The sequence below is a fragment of the Oreochromis niloticus genome, linkage group LG11 (genome assembly GCF_001858045.2).
Source record: "Oreochromis niloticus isolate F11D_XX linkage group LG11, O_niloticus_UMD_NMBU, whole genome shotgun sequence".
NCBI classification, from domain to species: Eukaryota; Metazoa; Chordata; class Actinopteri; order Cichliformes; family Cichlidae; genus Oreochromis; species Oreochromis niloticus.
The window spans coordinates 3,413,214-3,435,423 of NC_031976.2; the positions used below are offsets into that span (position 1 = coordinate 3,413,214).

General features: G+C 39.8%; 1 protein-coding gene across 11 annotated transcripts in view; it reads left to right on the plus strand.

Moving 5' to 3' along the window:
* The window catches only part of adgrb1a (adhesion G protein-coupled receptor B1a), a 230,338-nt gene that overhangs the window by 158,765 nt on the left and 49,363 nt on the right, over positions 1 to 22,210 (plus strand). For all 11 annotated transcript variants that reach the window (XM_025911392.1, XM_025911382.1, XM_025911386.1 and 8 more), the window contains one exon: positions 18,130 to 18,256. In XM_025911392.1, the coding sequence (XP_025767177.1) occupies positions 18,130 to 18,256 (127 nt within the window). The remainder of the gene's footprint in view (positions 1 to 18,129; positions 18,257 to 22,210) is intronic.

Sequence of the window (22,210 nt, forward strand, 5' to 3'; positions counted from 1 at the left end):
CTAGGCACAGTGTTTTTAATCTTGACAAAGTCAGTGAGCTGCTCCCCAGTGGAAGGTGTTGAGTATGCTGGACAGCCTGGTTGCTCTTGTCTGGGACAACGTTAACCCAGTGCTATCACTGCTACAACACTGATGTAGCGTGTGGAAAATTAAAAGTGTCGCTCACTGCTTTCCTCCCTCTTGCAACCCACGCACAGTTATCAACATAGTGAGCAGCTCAGAGTCTACTGAGAGAGTAGAGAGTGTGGAGGAAAGAGAAAGAATAAAAGATACATATTGAACAGTTCGGTTTTACAGCCTCTGCGGGCAGATTCAAAGCAGTACTCATTTGCTCCTTGTCTTAAGTGCCCTATTTGTTCAAGACTGGAAAATACAAAGAAACTATGTGAGCACTGAAAGACGGACGCGGACAGGGAGGAGGAAAGAGGCGAACATTTTGCAGCCTTATTGCAATGCAGGTTTGGACATTTGCATTTAGATGGGTGCATAAACTTGTGTTACAGAGACAGAGAGCAGAACATTCATAGCCTCAGTCAAGGGATAAAAAGAATTTTGTTTTGGTGTGTAGAAACCTGGGGCAAAATAAACACGAAAGCATACGCAAATGATTTTGCCCAGTCTTATTCCCAAACCGATTTTAAAGGAAAGGATACATGTTAATATGATGGTATTTTGCAATAACTTTCTGAACAGCTTCTTAAATTGATTATTTCCCCTGCCAAAAAAAGACAGGCAGTTTTTGCTCATTTTGCATTTTTATCAGAAATTTTCAGTTCATGGAAAGAACTTTTATTAAAATAACCCTGCTTCTTTCTCTAAATAATTGTATTTTTATGCACGAAAGTCAGTGCCTCCTGTGCAGAGTTTCTGTTCCCAGTTTTCACAAAGCCCTGAGACTAAATTTGTTTAGACCAAATTCTTATGTTATGAATGCAAGCTTTAATGTGATAAATAGTGGTACATTTTTATCTGTCTAATATCTACTCAAAACCAACATCTACATAAGTTTTATTTTGACCAAACTGATCATAATCACCTCGTAGATATCGCCATATTCAGCAAGCTTAAGTGACGACAGAGACAAAAGCAGGAACACAGAAAGGACAAAAGAATCCAATCTTGTGGTGTTTGGGTGCGGGGTTGGGGAAGAGATGTTCTATGCGAAATTAAAATCCATCTTGGACAGGAGCTATGATTAATGACTTAATATTTGGGAGAGAAATTGGAATATGAGGAGACGTCCTTGTCATGTTGATAAGAGCGTTGAAGCTGCCTGGGCCTTCACTTGCATCACGCTTCAATCTCCTGGAATCAATAACAAGAAGATCAGCAGTCTGTCTGCCTGTCTCACACATGCTGGCATTAATACGAGTTTGTTTACAGTATACAGGGTGGGCCATTTATATGGATACACCGTAATAAAATGGGAATGGTTGGTGATATTAAAGTCCTGTTTGTGGCACATTAGTATATGTGAGGGGGCAAACTCCTCAAGATGGGTGCTGACCATGGTGGCCATTTAGAAGTCGGCCATGTTGGATACAACTTTTGTTTTTTCAATAGGAAAAATTTGACACATCAAACTTATTGGTAATGTCACAAGAAAAACAATGGTGCTCTTGGTTTCAACTTAACTTTATTCTTTCATGAGTTATTTACAAGTTTCTGACCACTTATAAAATGTGTTCAATGTGCTGCCCATTGTGTTGGATTGTCAATGCAACCCTCTTCTCCCACTCTTCACACACTGATAGCAACACCGCAGGAGAAATGCCAGCACAGGCATCCAGTATCCGTAGTTTCAGGTGCTGCACATCTCGTATCTTCACACCATAGACAATTGCCTTCAGATGACCCCAAAGATAAAAGTCTAAGGGGGTCAGATCGGGAGACCTTGGGGGCCATTCAACTAGCCCACGACGACCAATCCACTTTCCAGGAAACTGTTCATCTAGGAATGCTCGGACCTGGCACCCATAATGTGGTGGTGCACCATCTTGCTGGAAAAACTCAGGGAACATGCCAGCTTCAGTGCATAAAGAGGGAAACACATCATCATGTAGCAATTTCAAATATCCAGTGGCCTTGAGGTTTCCATTGATGAAGAATGGACCCACTATCGTTGTACCCCATATACCACACCAAACCATCACTTTTGTTTTTCCAACAGTCTTGGAGGGATCCATCCAATGTGGGTTAGTGTCAGATCAATAGCGGTGGTTTTGTTTAACTTCACCATTCACATAAAAGTTTGCCTCATCACTGAACAAAATCTTCTGCGTGAACTGAAGGTCCTGTTCCAATTTTTGTTTTGCCCATTCTGCAAATTCTGTGCGCCGATCTGGGTCATCCTCGTTGAGATGCTGCAGTAGCTGGAGTTTGTAAGGGTGCCATTTGTGAGTAGCTAATATCCGCCGAAGGGATGTTCGACTAATGCCACTCTCCAGTGACATGTAGCGAGTGCTACGCTGTGGGCTCTTGCTGAATGAAGCTAGGACAGCCACTGATGTTTCTTCATTAGTGACAGTTTTCTTGCGTCCACATTTTGGCAAATCCAACACAGAACCAGTTTCACGAAACTTAGCAAGCAGTTTGCTAACTGTAGCATTGGAGATGGGTGGTCTCATAGGGTGTCTTGCATTGAAATCTGCTGCAATGACTGCGTTCACCAGATATCAACACAATTTCGATCCGCTCCTCACGTGTTAACCTCTTCGACATGTCAATGGCTGTGAACAAAGAGAAACTTGTAAATAACTCATGAAAGAATAAAGTTACATTGAAACCAAGAGCACCATTGTTTTTCTTGTGACATTACCAATAAGTTTGATGTGTCACATGGCCCTCTTCCTATTGAAAAAACAAAAGTTGTATCCAACATGGCCGACTTCTAAATGGCCACCATGGTCACCACCCATCTTGAGGAGTTTGCCCCCTCACATATACTAATGTGCCACAAACAGGACTTTAATATCACCAACCATTCCCATTTTATTACGGTGTATCCATATAAATGGCCCACCCTGTACTTTCTCCTGATGTGCTATAAATACTTGAACTAAATATTAATTGGCATCAGTTTAATATTGCCCTGAATTGCAGCTCAGACACTCTGCCAGTGATTCACACTGTTCACTGTATTCTCCTGTTTGTATAACTTTATAGAAAAGTGGAGTGGAGCAGGTGGACTTAAAAAAAAAAAACAAAAAAAAAAAACTGAGCATCTTCTTTTTCAATTAAAATTATTATTTTCTTTGTTCTTTGACTTTCAAGACATGGAAGAGCATTTAATTAAAAAATGAAAAGGCATTACTTATTCTCTTATTGCAATATTGCCATGCTTATTATTATAGTGTTATTTTCCAGGGGAAGGATAAGAGTTAAAAGGTTGTTGGACCTCAGAAGCATACAAAAAAAAGCATTGAGGAAGATACAAGTTTGTCTGTCTGTATCTGAAAGCCCCACAGGATCTTAGCTCGGGCATTCTCCACCAATCTAACGAGCATATCCCATTTTGATCTCAGCACTTCCAAGCCATACTCATACTCTACTATGGCCCGCCTGCTAGTTCAATCCCCTCAGTTCTGACTACCTTCCCTCTCTTTGTTACCATACCACTACACTTCTCCAGTCCCAGTGACATTCCAATGTCATAGCTGTAGATCCTAATGGATCAGTGAAGGTGACCGATGATTGCTCTATTCCGCAGTTGGTATCCATAGCCAGTCTTGTCAGTGATCTCACTGAGGGCCTTCAGGCCATTATAGAAAAGCAATGGGAACAGAGCATCTTTTTGGTAAAAGTCACTTGATAGTGACTTTTGCAACTGGCCAAAGTTGGCCTTTAGTGTTTTTTGCCACATCCCCATTGAGTTCTTGATAAAGGCTCTTAGGGTCCCGTTGATCTTTTATAGTTCTAGGCATTGCATGAGTCATAGGCTTTCTTTTAGTCAATCCAGGCAGTGCACAGGTTGGTCAATCTGGTTTTACGACTCCTCTGTCTACCAGTAGCTCGTATTTTGCTCCTCTGGTGTTGTGTGTCTGTTCATCTTAGTCACTATGATGCCTGACAGGAGATTCCATGTTGTGCTGAGGAAGATTATTGGCTGGTAGTTAGAAGGGACTCATCTGTTCTTGGGTTCCTTGGGGATCCCTAGAAGTTGGCATGTTTAGCATGTATGTTTCATCTATTAGCAGCTGGTTCATTTGTGCTGCCAGGCACACATGGAGTGCAGTGAGCTTCTTTAGCTAGTAGGCGTGAATCATATTACGGCTGATGTTTTCCAAGTCTTCATACTGGCGACCCTTTCTTGAATGTCTGCCACTGTGATGGTTACTGGACCCTGTTGAGGGAGGTTGCTGCGGTCTGCTCTTAGATCCACTAGCCACTGAGCATTGTCGGTATGGGCTGCGTTCTTCTCCCATATGCTCTTCTGGTATTTTCCAAGTATGGTTCAGTTGTCTCTCTCTCATTCATATCAGAGATAGGCTTGATTAGCATGGGGGGCCTAGCCTGGGGACTGGGAAGACATGTCCTGCTTGGGAGAGTGTGTGTGTGTGTGTGTGTGTGTGTGTGGGGTGTGTGTGTGTGTGTGTGTGGGGGGGCATTTGTCTACAAGGAAATTGTCTTTCGTAGGGTTATGTGTAAGCTTGTTTCTTGACAGTCAGAACTTTATCCCACATCTGAATGTTGTGGGTTTGAAATGGCTTGTTTAAGAAGTTTGCAGAGGTGTTGAGTGAGGAAAGTGTCTTTTCACTGTTAACCAGATTTAGAGGACACATCTTTTTCAAGATATCTTTACAATGACCTGTGAAGGCAGATTTCCAGCTTTCAATTTCCCACCAAATCTCAACTTTTGTTTTGACAAGTCAACAGACTTTCAGTGTGTTTTCACAGAAGTTTTGCCTGAGAGGGTAATAGGTTGAAAAAAAACAAAAAAAAACAAAAAAAAAACACGTCTAGTAGTCTGTTCTCTTTTTAAATCAGAGGAAAGAGCTTTTAGTGTGTTGGCTAAACATTGTTTACAAGACTCTAGCCAATAAACACTAACCTTGCTTTTGACCATACAAATCAACCTTACCGTCTCAGTTAATTTACAGAGTTGATGCTGATGTTGAGCAGCTGCCTCAATTCATCAGAGATGTTGGGCTGGAGTTTTCATCAATTACTGTAATACAATTATGGAAGGGAAGGTGAAGATTAGTGGATAGGGGTTGGGGGCATATTTGTTTACATGTGTCTCTGAATAGAAAGAGACTGCATTACAGGGAACACACTGTTGTGTTTATATTCAGGACATGCTAATCAAGCGTGTTCTGAGCATGCCAGCCAGCTCATCTTCAAATTGTTGCCCTCCAGAACCCTAATTGGATTACTGTGTATGGCATGTATATGGTCTGTATAGATTAGATCATTTACTTCTTAAACTTCCATTAATTGGCCACTTAAGACACCACAAGGTACAACCACAAATGTTACTAACACCAGATCCAGTTGTTATGTGAACATATCAATAAGAAGTAGCCTGAAGACATAGATTAGGTTTCATTTCTGTTTGTATCCACCCGACAAGTGTGAGTTCAGGTTAATGACAATGGTGGAAGTGAGCATGTGCACACAGACTTTAAGCCTACAGTGAATTGCAAAGCTGGTGGTGGTGGTGTTATAGTTTATACAAAGCTAGAGACTTATCTCGAAAGAGTTATATAGGCTTAACTCTCTGTGGTCTAACAGTGGATTTATGCTTTTGTGTTAAATCTGAGCCATAGGTGTGTTGTAACCTAAACCATTTTGAAGATCTGTGTTGTAATCTGCACTGCTATCTGATGTGCAGCTCCCAAGAAATGTAAATGCACATTGTATCAACGTGGCTGTACAGGTATAAAAATTAGCAATAACACTGCTGTCTGTGCAGATCCCAGATGTGTATTTTTTGTTATATTTCGCAAATGTTTTTTTTTCCTATTATTCAGTTTTTAAAACCTTGTTATTCTTAATAATGTCACATTATTGTTTTCTGTTTCTGACTGGTAGTCCAGTCAAAAGTACCCAGTTTTGCCTATTCACTTTTAATAAATGGAACTATTTAATTTTCAAATTTTTGCCATGGCTCCTCAGTTAAAGTATTATGCAGTATCAATAGGAGTAAGGACACTCTGTCAGTTATTTTGAAGAAGGACTCCATTGCTGCATTCATCATGTGGATGTGGAACGTCCCAGCCTGGAAATTATCAGAACATTGGAAACACCACCAGATCTACCTGAGAAAGTTGGGGTGTACCCTGGTTATGCCACTCATGAAAAGGAGAGTTGATGCTGCTACATTGTTAGCCCTAATCCAATCACCAATGACCTCCTGGAAGTGAGGAAAACTCCCCTTGCTTATGTGACTGTCCAATGCTCTGCTGGACAACCTATTTGAAGTGTTAGTGTTACCTTTGGTACTGATACAAATACAGCAAGTTAACAACCGTTTGTTCCTCCGGTCACAGCAAGTATGCCCCGAGTATAGCACAGTTGTGTGCTATAACTGCCTGTAGTTTGCGCTTAGCTTTAGTTGGTTTTAGTTATTTCCAGTCCCACTGCAATTGTAGTGAGAGTTTGATTGGCATTGCAACCAAAAAGTCTAATTTGTTCCTGGTGGCTGACAATCTCTATTGTCTTGGCAATCAGGGAACAAAGAAAATAATAGGGAACAGTTACAGCTTAGTCCTCAGAGGTTTAAGCTAATGTATCCACTGCTGTGAAAAAAAACCCTACCTTCCTCATTTCTTATTGTGTTCCGTAGTTGTCACACATATGTGTTTCAAATCATCAAACAAATTTTAATATTAGACAAATATAACCTGAGTATGTACAAAACATAATTTTTAATTATTTTATTCATCAAGGGAAAAAAGCTATTTGAAGCTGTCTGATGCAGTGTGAAAAAGTAACTGCCCTTTTACCTATCAACTGGTTGTTGATAGTTCTTGTTAGCAACAAGAACTATAGTCAAGCATTTCTCATAACTGTCAATGAAACTGAACTCAGCTCTCCAAAACAATGTAGTAAATCACAGGTAAATTTAATTTAATGTAGTAAATCAATGCCATTGTACCAAGGGGGGCAATTACTTTTTCTCGCAGAGCCAATTAGGTTGGAGCTTGCAGGACCTGTGATAAACTTTCCAGCAAATGACTGAAGACATTACCAGTGAGAGTGAAGAACACCATTAACTCACATATGACTAGCTAGTAGATACATTAGAAGGTCACCTGGCTGAACTGGAGCCAGGAATGTCTGCAAGTGACCAGCTGGCACCTTCAAAGTGATCCATGACAAGCGAATTGTTTCCAGGTTGTACACAGCTTTGGAAACCCTCATTAATCCACCTTCATGGACTATCTTGTGTGGCTCCAACATTAGCCTCCAGAACAGCTTAATTTTGCATAGAATGGAATCGAATCTAGTATGGACTGAGATCTGGTATCTGTGACAATCGCAGATTTGTCTTCCTTTAATGAGTCAACTGTACAATAAATATTTAACCAGAAATCAACTCTCTCGCAGACATTTGTCGCTTAGTGTGTCTGTTATTGTATGGCAAATAGGTATGCTGAATAAATTCCATTAAAGTGAAAGGACAAATGAGAGTGTGCGCGTGCGTGTGTGTGTGTGCGCGTGCGTGTGTGTGTATTTGTTTGTTTGTGTATTAGCCTCAGGAGGTGACTCAGTGCTGACATTAGCACATCACCTCTAACAGAAATCCAATATATTAGGAATGAGTGCAGTTTCTTTGTGCAGATGATGTGATTAAGGCTTTCTGTGAGCCACACCATGGCCTGCGGACAGTTTTGCCCCCACTGTCTAATTGGATAATTTAGGTGCTGGTCCAGCAGCCCTGCATGGAACAGTGTCCTCTGCCAAGAACTGGCCACATGGATAGTAAGGTGAATGCCAGCATTAAGAAAATATAGTGTGTTTTTACAGGGATGATCTATGGAGGAGCAAAATTTGGTTCTGGACAGTTCAGCAAATAGCTACATTTTAAAAATGTCTACATGACAAATAGTATTACTTTATTTATGCCCTGAAGTAGGTGCCTGAACACCAGACCTAACTGTTGCAAGTATTTAAGGGTTGCAATAATTAGGCCTAGTGTAAGGGTTATTTTAGTTCTACTGAATGCAGCTGAATGGACGTGGGGGTACATGACAAAGAGTGAAAATATGATGATGATGATAACACTTGGTTTGTCTCACAATTGTATGTTTGTTTTCATTATTACTGAATGAGGAAGGTGTTTGTATATAACACTGGAAACGATGGCTCGTTGTTAGGCACACTTTAATGCTAAAGTGATTACATCGCACTCTTCCACTTCTTCTCTAATCTCCTCATTTGCCTGTTTCACAGCGGCACCTCTGGCCTAAAGGAGTAATAGCAACCATAGAAGCACAATACATTCAGATTCAATCTACATAAGCTTGTAAACACAACAGAAGCCATGGTTTTGAGAATTCTGTTTCACAAGGAAAGGGAGAGCTACCACCAAGTGACAAAAACCCAGTTTCAGTGTGAGGGATAAGCAACTTATATCTATGGCAACCTTTCAACTACGCAATCATTTGGCAGAACATGTGTCCAAAAGATGAGATCAGCATTATTTAGGACTAATTTAACTCCCAGTTATACTGAGATTAAGACCATCTTTTCCTAAGCAATGCAACAAATTAGCAGGTTATCACATTACAACCACAATTTACCTAAGCACAATCAACATCCATCAGCATCTTCTCAGGAAAAAATACATTTATTATATAACTGGGTGTTAAGTCACACATTGAAAGTAGTCCTGATCACATTTTGTGGACACATGCTGTGCCAGCTTATTGTGCCTCTCAGTCTGTACCTGGATCTGACAAGAAAAGCAAACAAACACAGGGGACAGTGACCGTCAGCTTGTCATCCTGGTGAACCACCAGTGAACCTGACTCAAACACTCTCTTCCACACGGTCCCCATTTATAAAGTTCTCTGCAAACAGTAACATTATTGCTAACTAGTGGCTTTTCCCCTTTCAGTGGAGCTAGGCAACACTGAAGAACCACTTTTTGCTTGAGAGAAAAAAAGGGAAACTGAACAATCTTTCCTCAGTTTTTAACATAAAAACTTATTGCTGCAACACCAAAATGATCTCCACAAACTCCTTTTTTCAACTTCCTTGTTTGCCATTTAGTTGCCACCAACCAACCCAGTGACGTCATATTCTGTACACGCACAAGATGGTGCTACTTGTGCTCTAATAACTGTAACTTAAAACACTTTTTTTTTTTTTTTTTTAAATCCAGCTTTAACCTCCCAAGCCCTGAACTCTTTCATGGCGTGCATTTTTAATTTCTCTTTGCTATTTGGGCTGATTGTTTTTACATTCATCGGGTCCCAAAGAATTACCTGATTTTTTTTTTTTCTTTACCAGATTTTTGTTTCTAAGAAAAATGACATCCACATATGTGGACATTCACTTTAAATTTTAAATTTAAATACAAAGAAATGAACAGTTTCTAATATTTATGGTACTTTTATTTTATTGGGGAGAGAATATCAACTAAAAGTAAAACCAAAAAAAAAAAACACCACATTACATATACGTTCTAAATCGATTTGTATGTATTTGAGTGAAATTAGTATTTAATCCTCAAGGAAAACATGACTTAGTTGGCAAGTGCAGCAGTAAGATGTTTCTTGTAGTTGGTCACCAGGTTCTCAGGAGGGATTTTGGCCTTTCTTTATAGAAATGCTACATGGAATGTTAAAAGGTAAAAAAGAAATATAACTTAAACGATCAATAAGTATTGATATTGGTTTCAATTTATTTTCTGCCAATTGACAGCTGTAGTTTTGTTGAGGAAAATACAGAAGCTGACTGGTACTGTCAGGGACATTTGGGGACTAAGAACAAATGCTTTCCTTCTGTTCCCCTAGGGGGCTAATTCAACCATGCACTTTGTATCATGAGCTGGAACACACGCAGAGTACTGTGAGGGTTAAACTGCACTTAATGAAGGAAATTTCAAAGTTTGCAAGATTTGGAAAAATATTTCCTCAAGGTCATGTTTTAACCATCAAGAAGTAGCAGCTGTCAGAATGTTACACACAATTCCATAAAGAAAGCCTTTACTGACACATGTCCAGTCTAAGATTATGAGGCCCTTGTGTATCATACATCTACAGCATTTACACAAATATCTTGTTCATTTGTTATCCAGTATCTGATTGGGTTAAATGAGAAATGAATTTGTCTATAAATTTCCCCAACATCTTTCAAATAATTACGTAAATAAACAGGCAATTTGATGACTGACATTCAGGTGCTCACTATTTTCAGTGTCTGACAAATTAATTTGGATTCGATGGCCGGAGCACAAGTTTGAGTCAAGTGGATGCAAGTTTTGTACGAGGAGACCTCCAGACTGTCACCTGTTACTGCTGTTGATCATTCTTAACATTCAGCTGCTTTTTCATCAGTTTGACTGTTGCTAAATTTCTGTGTGCACTGAAGCAGAGTAACATAAGGCTGGGCTTTGTCAGGAGCCTGGTCAAATGGAGTTTTGCTATCTAATGACCAGAGATGTCAAATTATGAAACCATGAAGCTAGAGTGTGTCAGACTGCTTTGATTTCACCAGCAAAGCATCAGCCTTTTGACACTACTGACATGTTCAAAATGAAAAACAAGTGGGTGGAGCTTGTGTGCCTCCCTATCCAACACGAGTGAGAACGTGTTGCCCTATCCCTCCCTGTGACATCATACAGAACCAATAGTATAACCGTTAGAAACAGTGTTTGCAGCAGTCTGAAGCCTGACGTTTTGGCTCACTTGGATTAATTGTACATACAGTTAGGTTTATACATTCCTGGAGAATTACACTAGTTTGTTTGTTTTTTTGTTGTTGTTGTTTACCAAAGAATAGAGTTTAAAATCAAACAGTCAAGATGTCACTGAAGTGCAGACTTGACAGAGTCTGCCATTTTCAGAGGCTCAAAAGTAATTGAGCCTGACAAGCATGCTCATGGCCCAGTGAAGCCTGCTTGGTTCATATTTTATGACAAGTTAAGCAGATAAAAGATCTGGAATTGATTCCAACTGCCGAACTATCTGCTCACTAGAATTCTCAACATGAGACCCAAAGACATGTTGATGCAAGTGAAGGAGGCCACCAACAGGATGACAAAATAAATCTATCAAGGAAATAGCAAGAAACTTTAGATATGAACAAATCAATAATCTCATACAATCTTAAAAGATGGAATTAACTGGCCAACTCAGCAACACTAAAAGGCCCAGACACAAGAAAACTAAAGTGGATGATCACAGAATTCTTTCCAAGTTTAAATAACTCCTCCCACAACATTTAACCAAGTCAAGTCCACTTTCGAAGAGGTAAGCTTGTCATCAAAGTACATAGTTGAGATACTTTCATCCTTTCATGAATGTAAATACAGAGGGGCAAACCACTGATTACGCTAAAGAACGGGAAGGCCATATTAGACTTCACCTGAAAACATTTAAAAGAGCTCTGAAGAACAAATCTCTTATATATTAAACCAAGATTTATTTGTAACAGAATGATAGAAGGAGAAAATTATGGAGGAGAGGAACAGCTCATGATCCGAACCATACCATATATCCTGTCAAACAAGGTGCAGGTAACATTATGCCATGGCCATTTTATGGTTGCTGTTGGATAAAAAATCCCTAACTTTTACTGCTAATGTGACTCCCAGACTTGGTGCTTCAAATTGTGAATAGATGCTGACCCAAACCATACTGCTAAGCTACCCAAGGACCATTACAGGATTAAAAAGGATGGCAGAGCAACCCACAAGCAAGCTGCTAAAAAAATAACTGATATATTTTAATAGAATAAATAGAATAGAATAAATTTATGCCCAACACTTACACCAACCACTGAAATAGTCCACATAATTACAGTTCATTTTATTTTAGTAAGAAAATAGATTTTTTTTCACCAATGATCCTCCATATATCTTAATGTGAATACAGTCTACACTGAATGAATTCCAGTGGCTTTTATAGTTTAGCTTCTAAACCTTTCTTCATTGCTCCCCAGCATTAAAGTTCTGCTTTTTCACTGTAGGCATATTGCCCACCACATACATAGATCTTTCAACTTCTACAAGCAGGCAATCTAAGACTGCTCTCTGACTGGTTGCTTGTACTTTTCTGAACACGCTCGCATTGCTGGTGGTGAAATGGTATTTTGTACTGTGAGTGTAACCAATACGTCTACTCATCAAAGAATGAGTGAAGCAATATGGATAACAGCAGAGGACAATTTATTTAGGGTCTGATGGCAATTTACCATCGGTGTCCAGCACTTTAAAGGATTGATGGACTGGAGCACATACGTCCTTAACATACCCTCTTAAACATCAGCTTGACACTGATACATCAAAGGAAACTTAACCGACTCTAAGTGCAAATGTTTCAACCTGAACAACTTAAAACTTCCCTGGGATACAATGCAAACAAAGACAAGAGAAAAAAAAATATTTTCATCAATGGCCACTTCTAACCAGGTGACAAGTGAATATATTGTGTAAAGAGTCTTTTTTCTCAGTCCTGGGGTTGTAACACTACAACCTCCTCAGTCCGTAATCAGAGAGTGTCTATTTGACAATAACCAAAATGTCTTTGGATAGTCTTTGCGAATAATAAAAAACCCCCAAAACAATTGTGTTAGCTGGCCAGCAAAATAAAGAGTGTATGGCACTGAGTGCGGGTGTGTGTGTGAGTACTTCGGTCCAAATACTCGAGGCCCGGATGGATGAATGAATGGCAGCCGCCGATCCTTTAATGGCACCCGCGAGACAGCACAGCAGTAAGGCAGCACAGCAGCGAGGCGTCTGGCAGGAGAACGGACAATAGTCTTTTTAAGGCTACTGCAGATGAAGGTATTCCCCGCTAGCTCACCCAAGCTTGCTCTCTGGCACAGCTACAAGCCATGTGAGCTCGTAACCCCACAGTGACATACGAACTTGGCTACCAACGTCCACTTAGCATGGCGCCTAATTGTCGAGCTTGCTAGCTTATCCCCGATTAGCACCTTAATAACCATTACTACACATCACATCATAGCAAACACTAGTGATGGGTCCAGCAACACTGACGCACCGGCGCATGTATCAAGCTCACCTAGCGATGCCTGTATCGGTGCGTGCGTCGCTTTAAGAAAAAGTCACGTGATCGATACAGCTGCTGTATCGCTCATTACCAACGCGCCAAGCTGTGTTTAAAAGGTACCGCATCCGCATCTGTCAACGGAACGAGTCGCCACCAAAAAACCCCCACAAATTGACTCTCGCAAAGATAAATAAAAATACACATCTTTCCATAACAAAATGGAAATGTTTCTGCTGTGTGGGATCATTTTGATCTTTTAACTGCAAATAGTTTGTCTGTCTTTGTTTCAGTGTAATCTATCAGAATAGGAAAAACAGCAATGTGACTTGCAGTGTAAATTATTTATTTCATTTTATGCAGGATAAATGTCGCATCTGTTCTGCGGAGCTTTCTTACAAACAAAAGCACCTCCTCAGTGTTACAGAGGCATTACAGAGCCAAACATGAAAATGAGGAGACAAACACACAGAATGAACACAGGTCGGCTTATATTGACACTGAACAGCTTTATCAACAATTTTTTTTTTTTAAATTAATATGTGTTTTATTATTTTGAAATCAAGCATCTAGGAAGACTGTTCTGGACCAGGCAGTCCTGAAGTTTATTATAAAGGACTGCCAACCCCTTAGTATTGTGGAGAGTGTCGGAGAGAAAAATTCCAAGATTAGAGGATCCTTTAAGGTACTGGGTTATGAGGAAGACATCTTATCTGAACCTTTTCCACCTGACTTTACAGTTTTTGTGTACCCCAGCTTCATCTGTGCCTGTGAGTTTTCCAAAGCTGGGGAAATGGTGTGAAAACCCCCCCGCAATAGACTGAATGCAAAAACATTGGATAAACTTATTTTTCTGAATAGAAATTTATAATAAACTCTGAATCAATTACATTTAAATGGGTAATATTATATTCACAATACTTTCATTTTAATTTTTACTTTATGTCATTCACAATATATTTTAAAGATTTCTACAATATTTGCAATGTAAAACATATAAAATGATTCCATGGAAAGTACAATACCTTACAGTGTATACACGTATGACTATGTCATTGAATCAGTGTCTGTTGTGAGTCTCAAGTAAGTTCCCTGCAGTGATATTTAAGGTCCAGCAGGTGTCAGTATGGAGCAAAACAGCAACACTGTGTCAACACAGTATCGATACAGTTTGGGGAATGTGCTGAAACGCTTCACGAGGCCTCATCTACCCATCACTAGCAAACACATGATAACACATGGAACAGTATAATATACATACAAAACAGATTTTTACCTGGCAGGAGAACGGACAAGTCTTTTTAAGGCTACTGCAGATGAAGGTATTCCCCGCTAGCTCACCCAAGCTTGCTCTCTGGCACAGCTACAAGCCATGTGAGCTCATAGCCCCTCCCGCTAGGATGTACTACCACAGTCGACTGTCGTAAAGCAGCCGCAAACCAACAGCAATAATAAAAAACTCAAAATCATTGAATAACATTTTGTAGCTGAACACCCAATATAGATATATACATATATACTGAATATCAGATAGGGCAGCACGGTGGTTAGCACTGTTGCCGCACAGCAAGAAGGTCCTGAGTTCAATTCCACCATCAGGCCGGGGTCTTTCTGTGTGGAGTTTGCATGTTCTCCCCGTGTTTGCGTGGGTTCCCTCTGGGTACTCCGGCTTCCTCCCACCGTCCAAAGACATGCAGTTTGAGGGGATAGGTTAATTGGATAATCCAAATTGTCACTAGGTGTGAATGTGTGAGTGAATATGAGCGTGAATGGTTGTCTGTCCTTGTGTGTTGGCCCTGCGACAGACTGGCGACCTTTCCAGGGTGTACCCCGCCTCTCGCCCTATGACAGCTGGGATAGGCTCCAGCGCCCCCCGCGACCCTGGAAAGGATAAGCGGAAGCGAATGGATGGATGAATATCAGATAACCAAAGTAACACTGGGTTACATCTACCCCTGCTTAAAGTGTGACGTCACTATCACCTGACAGAGAGTGCACTAACCCGGCAATCTGTTGCTGTAATGACATCAAAAAGTTATTGAGCAATGCAAGTGTCATCGGCGCATTGAAACTGTGATGCTTACAATCGACTTTGTAGCCGACCTGATAGTCACTGAGGTAAGCTGGTGGCACTCTCCTCCTTTGTGGCCTACCACATGTCGGGGCTGGGCTGAGCACCTCCTCAGCGTTTGCTGTCTCCGATCCTGTCAGATCTAGGATGAATTCAGGTGCCCCAGTTTTACATGTGCACTTTCTTTGGGATGAAGTCCATACAGACAATAGTCATTTCTAAATTATTAACTAACAAACTTGTGCTTAAATTGCTTTGTCAATATTGTAGAAAATGTTAAACTTAATCATCATCTTGGCTCCTCTGACGACCTGTTTGCTGCTGCCTGCTGCTGAAAGGCAGTGGGGAGAGGGGACACTTGGGCAGTGCATTTATTGCAGCATATAATGTGTTTTCTGGATACACTGCTGTTTTTTCAGCATTCAAAGATTGATGGCACTGTGTCAGAGCTGGCTATGAATTACAGACGGATCAGTCTTTAACTTAACACAAAAGTTATCAATAGTTCTTTTCATCTTTTCTTATTACCCACAGCTACATCCACTTCTGTCAGGTCTAGGCTGCTCACTAGGGCTGGGTATCATCACTGATTTCTATAATCCATTCGATTCCGGTTCTCAAAGTCCTGATTCGATTCAATTTAGCCTCAGACAGTCAGAAATATTATAATTCTGATCATTTATCAGCACTGATACACATGAGACTTCATCAGAATTGTGAACATCACAGTAGGTACCTTTCTGTCAAAGTAACTGAGAATAAAACACAGAAAAACATGAAGGAGATTTTCCTGGTGTGGCGTTTTATAGCAGATAACCTTAAAAATATTCTGCAATTTTGCATAATTTTAAGAAGTTTAAATTTCTTCAGTATTGAACAGCAGAAATTAGGCTTTCTTGTCCGAGGTCATTTAAGTGAAAAAAGAAAAAGAAAAGAAAAAGACAGCGGCCGACAGCGCTGTAAACAACGGTAGACTGGTGGGTAATAAGCGAATGAATGATGCAGAAAACAGAGATTTGAGACGGGAAACTGTTCTTGAAGTACAGAGAGAGAGAGAGAGCTGTGTATGAAGTGTGATTTTTATCGTGGTGGAAGCAAAACAGCAAAAGTCAGAGGGAATTCATGACGACATTGATCAAATGTGAAGCGTAGTTTGCTGCTTCTTTTGCTGCTGGCTCAGCGAATTTTGGTTGGAGAGACAAAACCTGCAGCTCAGAATCAGCGCAAAAAAGACGGAAACACAGCGCGGACCCGACGCATCAGAATCGCTAAGCTCCGACAGCGTGTCCGTGTTCGGGCCGGGGGGTGAGAAAGCCGAGAAAGACAAAGCTGATTCTGATGTCTTGGGTTACTCTGTGTTTACGTCTTTGTGTGGAATCCGTTAATGAATTGATATCGCTTTATTCAAGCTACTCACCTCTCTCTTCCACCTGCACTTTCAACTGGATCACGGCCAATCAGAGAGGTCCCGCCCCTGACTATCTCTGATTGGTTTAGTCCACAATAGGGGCATACCCTAACTAACCCTAATGTGTGTCTGTTGTTGACCACAGGGAGAGTTGCAGAGATTTTTTTTTTTTTTTTTTTTTTTTTTGTTACCCGAAAATATTTTTTTTTGTAGTCGCACCACTGAAAAATTTGGTCGCATTTGTGACCAAATTGGTCGCACTCTAGAGCCCTGCTAGTGTAAACAAATTACATTGGTGTGCCCACGTCTACTCTATATCAGCTATTCCACATTAAAATACTTCCTCCCTACTTTTACTGGACCTTTTCCACAGCAGGCATTCTGAACAGCCATGGCAAGAAATAAGCAGGTGTAACTGATATACATGTAATGGTCAGTTTTCTCTCTTTTTTTTCTTTCTGCTTTGATCCGCTGTCAACTGTGAGCAGCTGTGACTCATTAATGTTACTGGGAGAAAAGATGCAGTGGCATTGATCACTGGGCCAGATTTCGATGATAATGGCACTGCTTTCTGCTCATGCACTGGTGTACTTTTTAATAACAGGCTTTCAAATTGGATTATAGTTAAACAATAGGGCCAGAAAAAAGAAAAAAAAATAACGCAGCAGGCATTCACTGTAGACAGGAATGAGCCGCAATATAACTTAATACAAACGTATTTCACATTAGGTATTAAAATAATTACAGTTGTTTCCAAACTTTCCACTGATCCACCGTAATAGGGCAGTGATCGCTGTATTAATTAACCGTGATCTTGATCAACAGGCCAGGTTTCCATGTTTGCAGCGCTGCTTTCCCAGCATGCACCAGTTTCCCATCAGAAATTGCATAATTTGTAGCGTTGCCTCTTTTTTTATATGAGGCATACATGTGAATTTTAACATTATGATAAAAAAAAATGTAATAAAGAACTCTACTGTATATACATTGTGCATAGTAAATGTTGCTCAGTATCTTAATAATGGCTAATATTTAGCTCAGTTGAAACAACGCTTCACTATTAATAGTAATAATAATAATAATAATAATAATAATAATAATAATGACGACGATAATATTAATGATAATGATCCCGAGTGGTTCAGATGTGAGTGTTGGCAGTGTGTTTCTGTAATGTGTCCGGGCTGAGAGCTGCAGCACGCCGCCTCGTAGCGCCTCATCACCGCCTTCAGTCCGCTGTGTGCGCGTGCCTGCTGCAGCGGCAGAGATGTAAAGTGGATTATAGAGCCGGGATAACGCGGTGGGATTTGAACCGCTGTTTTTTCTTTTTTCTTTGCTTTCTGTCTTTTGCCGGGGCTCTCTTATATTCACCGCATCGCTTTTCTCTTTGTGCTTGTGTGTGTGTCTCTGTGTGTGTGTGTGTGTGTGTGTGTGTGTGTGTGCGCGCGCGTGTTTCTCTCGTGCAGCTCCTCTCTGCTGGGATCCTGGTCTGCCAGGGGCTGCAAAACCGTGCTTGTCGACTCATTCAGAACCAAATGCTCTTGTGACAGACTGTCCACCTTCGCCATTTTAGCACGGCTAAATCCCGAAATGGTAAGTCCTCCCATGACTTCCATAAAGGTATCGGAGACGGAGTGTGTTTTTGTGGGGTTCTTTGAGAATGCATCAGCTGTTTCTTTTTTTTCTCTCTCTCTCTAAAGGGCGTCATTGTCATTACATATCAACAGATCCTCCCTCTTTCCCCCTCCTTCCTTTTCTATGTCTCGACATGCCAAAGCCATGCTGCAAAAGGTTATTAAAGGCTTGCCAAAAAAAGGATTTTATTTAGGGGGTGTCTTTACTTATGTTACTTATGTGGCTGTTTATCTGTTCCAAGAGGAGGAGCAGCACCGTGCTAACCTGTGGTCTCTGCTCTCAGATATTCACACACATGACACCATGAGTAGGATTTCAAATCATGTTAGAGCTGATGATCATAATTGCATGCCCCTCAAATTCCACACCCCTCCTTAATTTTCTTATTTTAGGTAAACGCCAACAATAGGTGTTCACATTAGCATATTTCCCATAATAGCCTGTCAGTTGTGTCTCCGTGGTTATCACGGGCCCAGTGGAGAAGGTGCTGCATGGCAATTCCATAATCTGTACTACAACAACAAGCAGTAGGACACATTTTACCCAGACTTGGAGGTAAAGCGGGGCACAGAACACAATGCCCTTCCATTGTGGCTGCAGCTGGACTCAGCAGTCAGCTATGTGTCTGCAGAAATCACAGCTGAATCCCAGTGACTCAAACGTGGCCCAGTTTCTGTGGGCACAGGGCCGTGTCTCTGTGGCAATATTTCATTTAGAGCGATTAGTTATTATTAGACTGGAAATTGCCTCAGAAGCAGTTTGTTCACTAGTTGCCCTGGTAACAACATGGGCACAGAGGCTTTCTTAAAGATACAGGAGGCAGCAGGCTGCCCATCATTCTGCCTGAACGACTTAAAGACAGAGGCTAAGCGGAGTGGAAGAGCTGGAAAAAAAAACAGCCTGGCTATACCACAGCCACCACATATAAGTTAATTCAGGATTGAACTGGGAAGAGCTGTGATGAAAGGTGCTGATGGAGTGTGGTTGTGGTTAGTTTAGCATAGCTTATTCATATTTAAAATTGTAATATGAATAAGTAATAGTAATAGTAATAGTAAACAAAAGTCATGTTGGTAAGTACCTTGGTTTGGGACTTGGTTCATGTGTGAAAGAGAAAAAGTAATATTTTGAAAAAGTAGTGGTGCCCATTGGGCATGATTGGGCATGGATACTTGCTAACTAACTAACAGACTAATAATTAAGCACTGCTTGAGATGTGTAGATTCAAAGGCGAGAATAAGCAGGAGAGTCCTGGTGACTTTACGCCTTACTGGTATCTTATCTTACTGGTATCTATATGGATGAATGGATGAGTAATTAAAACCTATCCTCTATAGAGCTGTTATGAAAAGGGAAATCTTTTCTTTTACAAGGACTGACCCTTGATGCCAGGTCTTTTGATGCGAGGGTCATGTATCCAATGGAAGAAATCCAGTTTTTGGTACTTAGACATTGACTCCATTTTTCTGATGGATAACAGCCAGTCCAATAATGATAGAGATGTACGGTGTTGTTGACCAGGTAGAATTTTCACACTGGAACATCCAATTAAATCACACGTTTTTGATAATGTCTTTTAAATCAGTTGAATCCTTTGTGTTCAGTAGAAATGTTTGACACTGCTAGATTTTTAATATAATATAATGAAATTGCTTTTCTTATTTTGTAGGCTTGATGATTCATGTAATATTGTAACTTGATCAGTACAGGGATCAAAAATGAGAACAATCTATTCGCTCCTCTCCACCTCCAGATGAGCCGTTCAGTTATCTGGACAGGACCTTGGCTGAGGGAGGAGAGGAGGAAGAAGCAGGAGGTCACACCTTGATAAGTTACAAGCTGACACGCTGGGCACAGTGCGAATATGGAGCAAACCGTCTTGCTTAGGAAGAAACAGTAGAACAACAAAAAGGCCTTAAGAGTCGATTGGTTTCTTGACATCCAAGTGTGTCTGTGGAGACATGTAAAAAATAGCTTTTAAATATGTATTTATCGGAATTAAACACATTGTAAAAATGAGCTTCCATTTTATTAATGTAGTCCTGAAAAAAGGCCAAATAGTTTAAAAATCAGTTAATAATTTAAAACATTTAGTTGATCAACATGCCAAATATTCACTGTCCAACGTGGCAAATTTGAGAATTTGCTACTTTGTCATTAGAAATGTGCTATCTTTGGGTCTTAGACTTTCAGAATATATATAAAAATGTGAGAAAATTTGTTAAATTGAGTGAGATAGTTATGCCTTTTTAACTTTTTATAGATAAAACAATCTCTTTGTGTTTGCGTACGTAAAAATAGCACACCCTGTGTAAATGTTTTCAACGGTGGATAGGAGAGGTAATTAAAACCCTATGAAATTCATCTTTTAATTCAACATTATGCGTAAATATTCAGCTGGAGATTTTTATGATTAATCTGGTAATATTTTTTCAAATAATTAACTATTAGTTACTAAACAATTACAGCTATAATTAGAAACTGGGCCAAGAGCTCTCCTTTTAGCCAATAGACAGTCCTTTACCCAAAAATATTTCTTTTCAAATCAGCGAGGCAAAGACAATTAATCATTTTGTTGTTTTATTTTTCCCCTTAGTGGCATCAGCAGGCAGAAATTATAGGACTGAAGAATAATAATGACACTGAAGATCTGAGGTCATTTCTTTAGTCCTTCATTTATATTTTGAATTATGATGGCTGTGGACTGGTAGTCATTCTTGTTGTTCGTACTCATTGTCGAACTTAACTCCATTTCACATATGACATGGCTCTAGTAGTTGAACATGGGTAAAGAGAGGCAAGTTTCTTAAACGATAGGCTATTGTCGATAGTCGATATATTTGTCCAATCGCCCAACCCTAGTGCATAGTGTTTCCCCTGGGTTGCTGCTGGTGTGTCTTTTTTTTAAAGCCTACCAAAGACAGGTTAAATAGCTCGTCAGTGATGCGTTCACCTATAATTGTGGGTTCTTTTTTCAACTTTTTCCATTCTTCTCTCCAGTCCCTGTATCTGCAGATGTCCCATTTGTAAAGTTGAAGGGAGGCGCAATGGTGACAGAGTTAGCACCGTTGCCTCATAGCTGGAAAGTTCTTGGTTTATACCTACTACACTGAAAAAAAAGTTCTTTCAATTTACTTGATTTTATTGTGTACATCGGTCCCACACAATATGAATAAGTATGACTGACTTAATTTTCCACTTTCCCTCAAGTAATTAATGCTTGTCAAATCAAAGTATTTTATTTACATCAGATTACTTTAAAAAATCATGTTTGATGTACTAATATTAATCTGTTACCATAATATCAATGTATTACATAATGTCAATATATTTTAATGTTTAACACCAACTTATTTTTGATTGCCAGTGGTACGCAATGATATTGTGTAATGTAAACACATTGCAATTATGTTCCTGCAACACAAATTATGGCTTTAAATCCTACTTATTTTTTTCAATTGAAATATTAACTGATCATTATTGAAAAAAAGGCAAAGACTGAGTGCTGCTGAACAATTCACCTTTATTAAAGTGTAACAGCAGTGAAAGCAGCAAGCTGCCATGAACAAGTCCAAAATCACATCAATAAAAAAAATTGTTAACACATTTTTAAAGATAGCCTGCAAAACTAAAAGAAAAATTTAAAACATTTGAAATATTTCACAAAAACTGAACTTAGCAGCAAATAAAAGAAAGTGCTTATAGATGATCCTGTCATCTCTTACATATAACATTTGTATTAATTACACAATTGAAAATTTAAACTAAATTAAAACTACCTGAAAAAAGCAACACGCTTTTATGAATAAACAGATTTACACAAATATAACTTGTGTATTATTTGACAACAGTTTCAGCTTCTGTACAAGTATTTACCTGTACAAGTTGAGCCTTAAATGACATTGTTACATA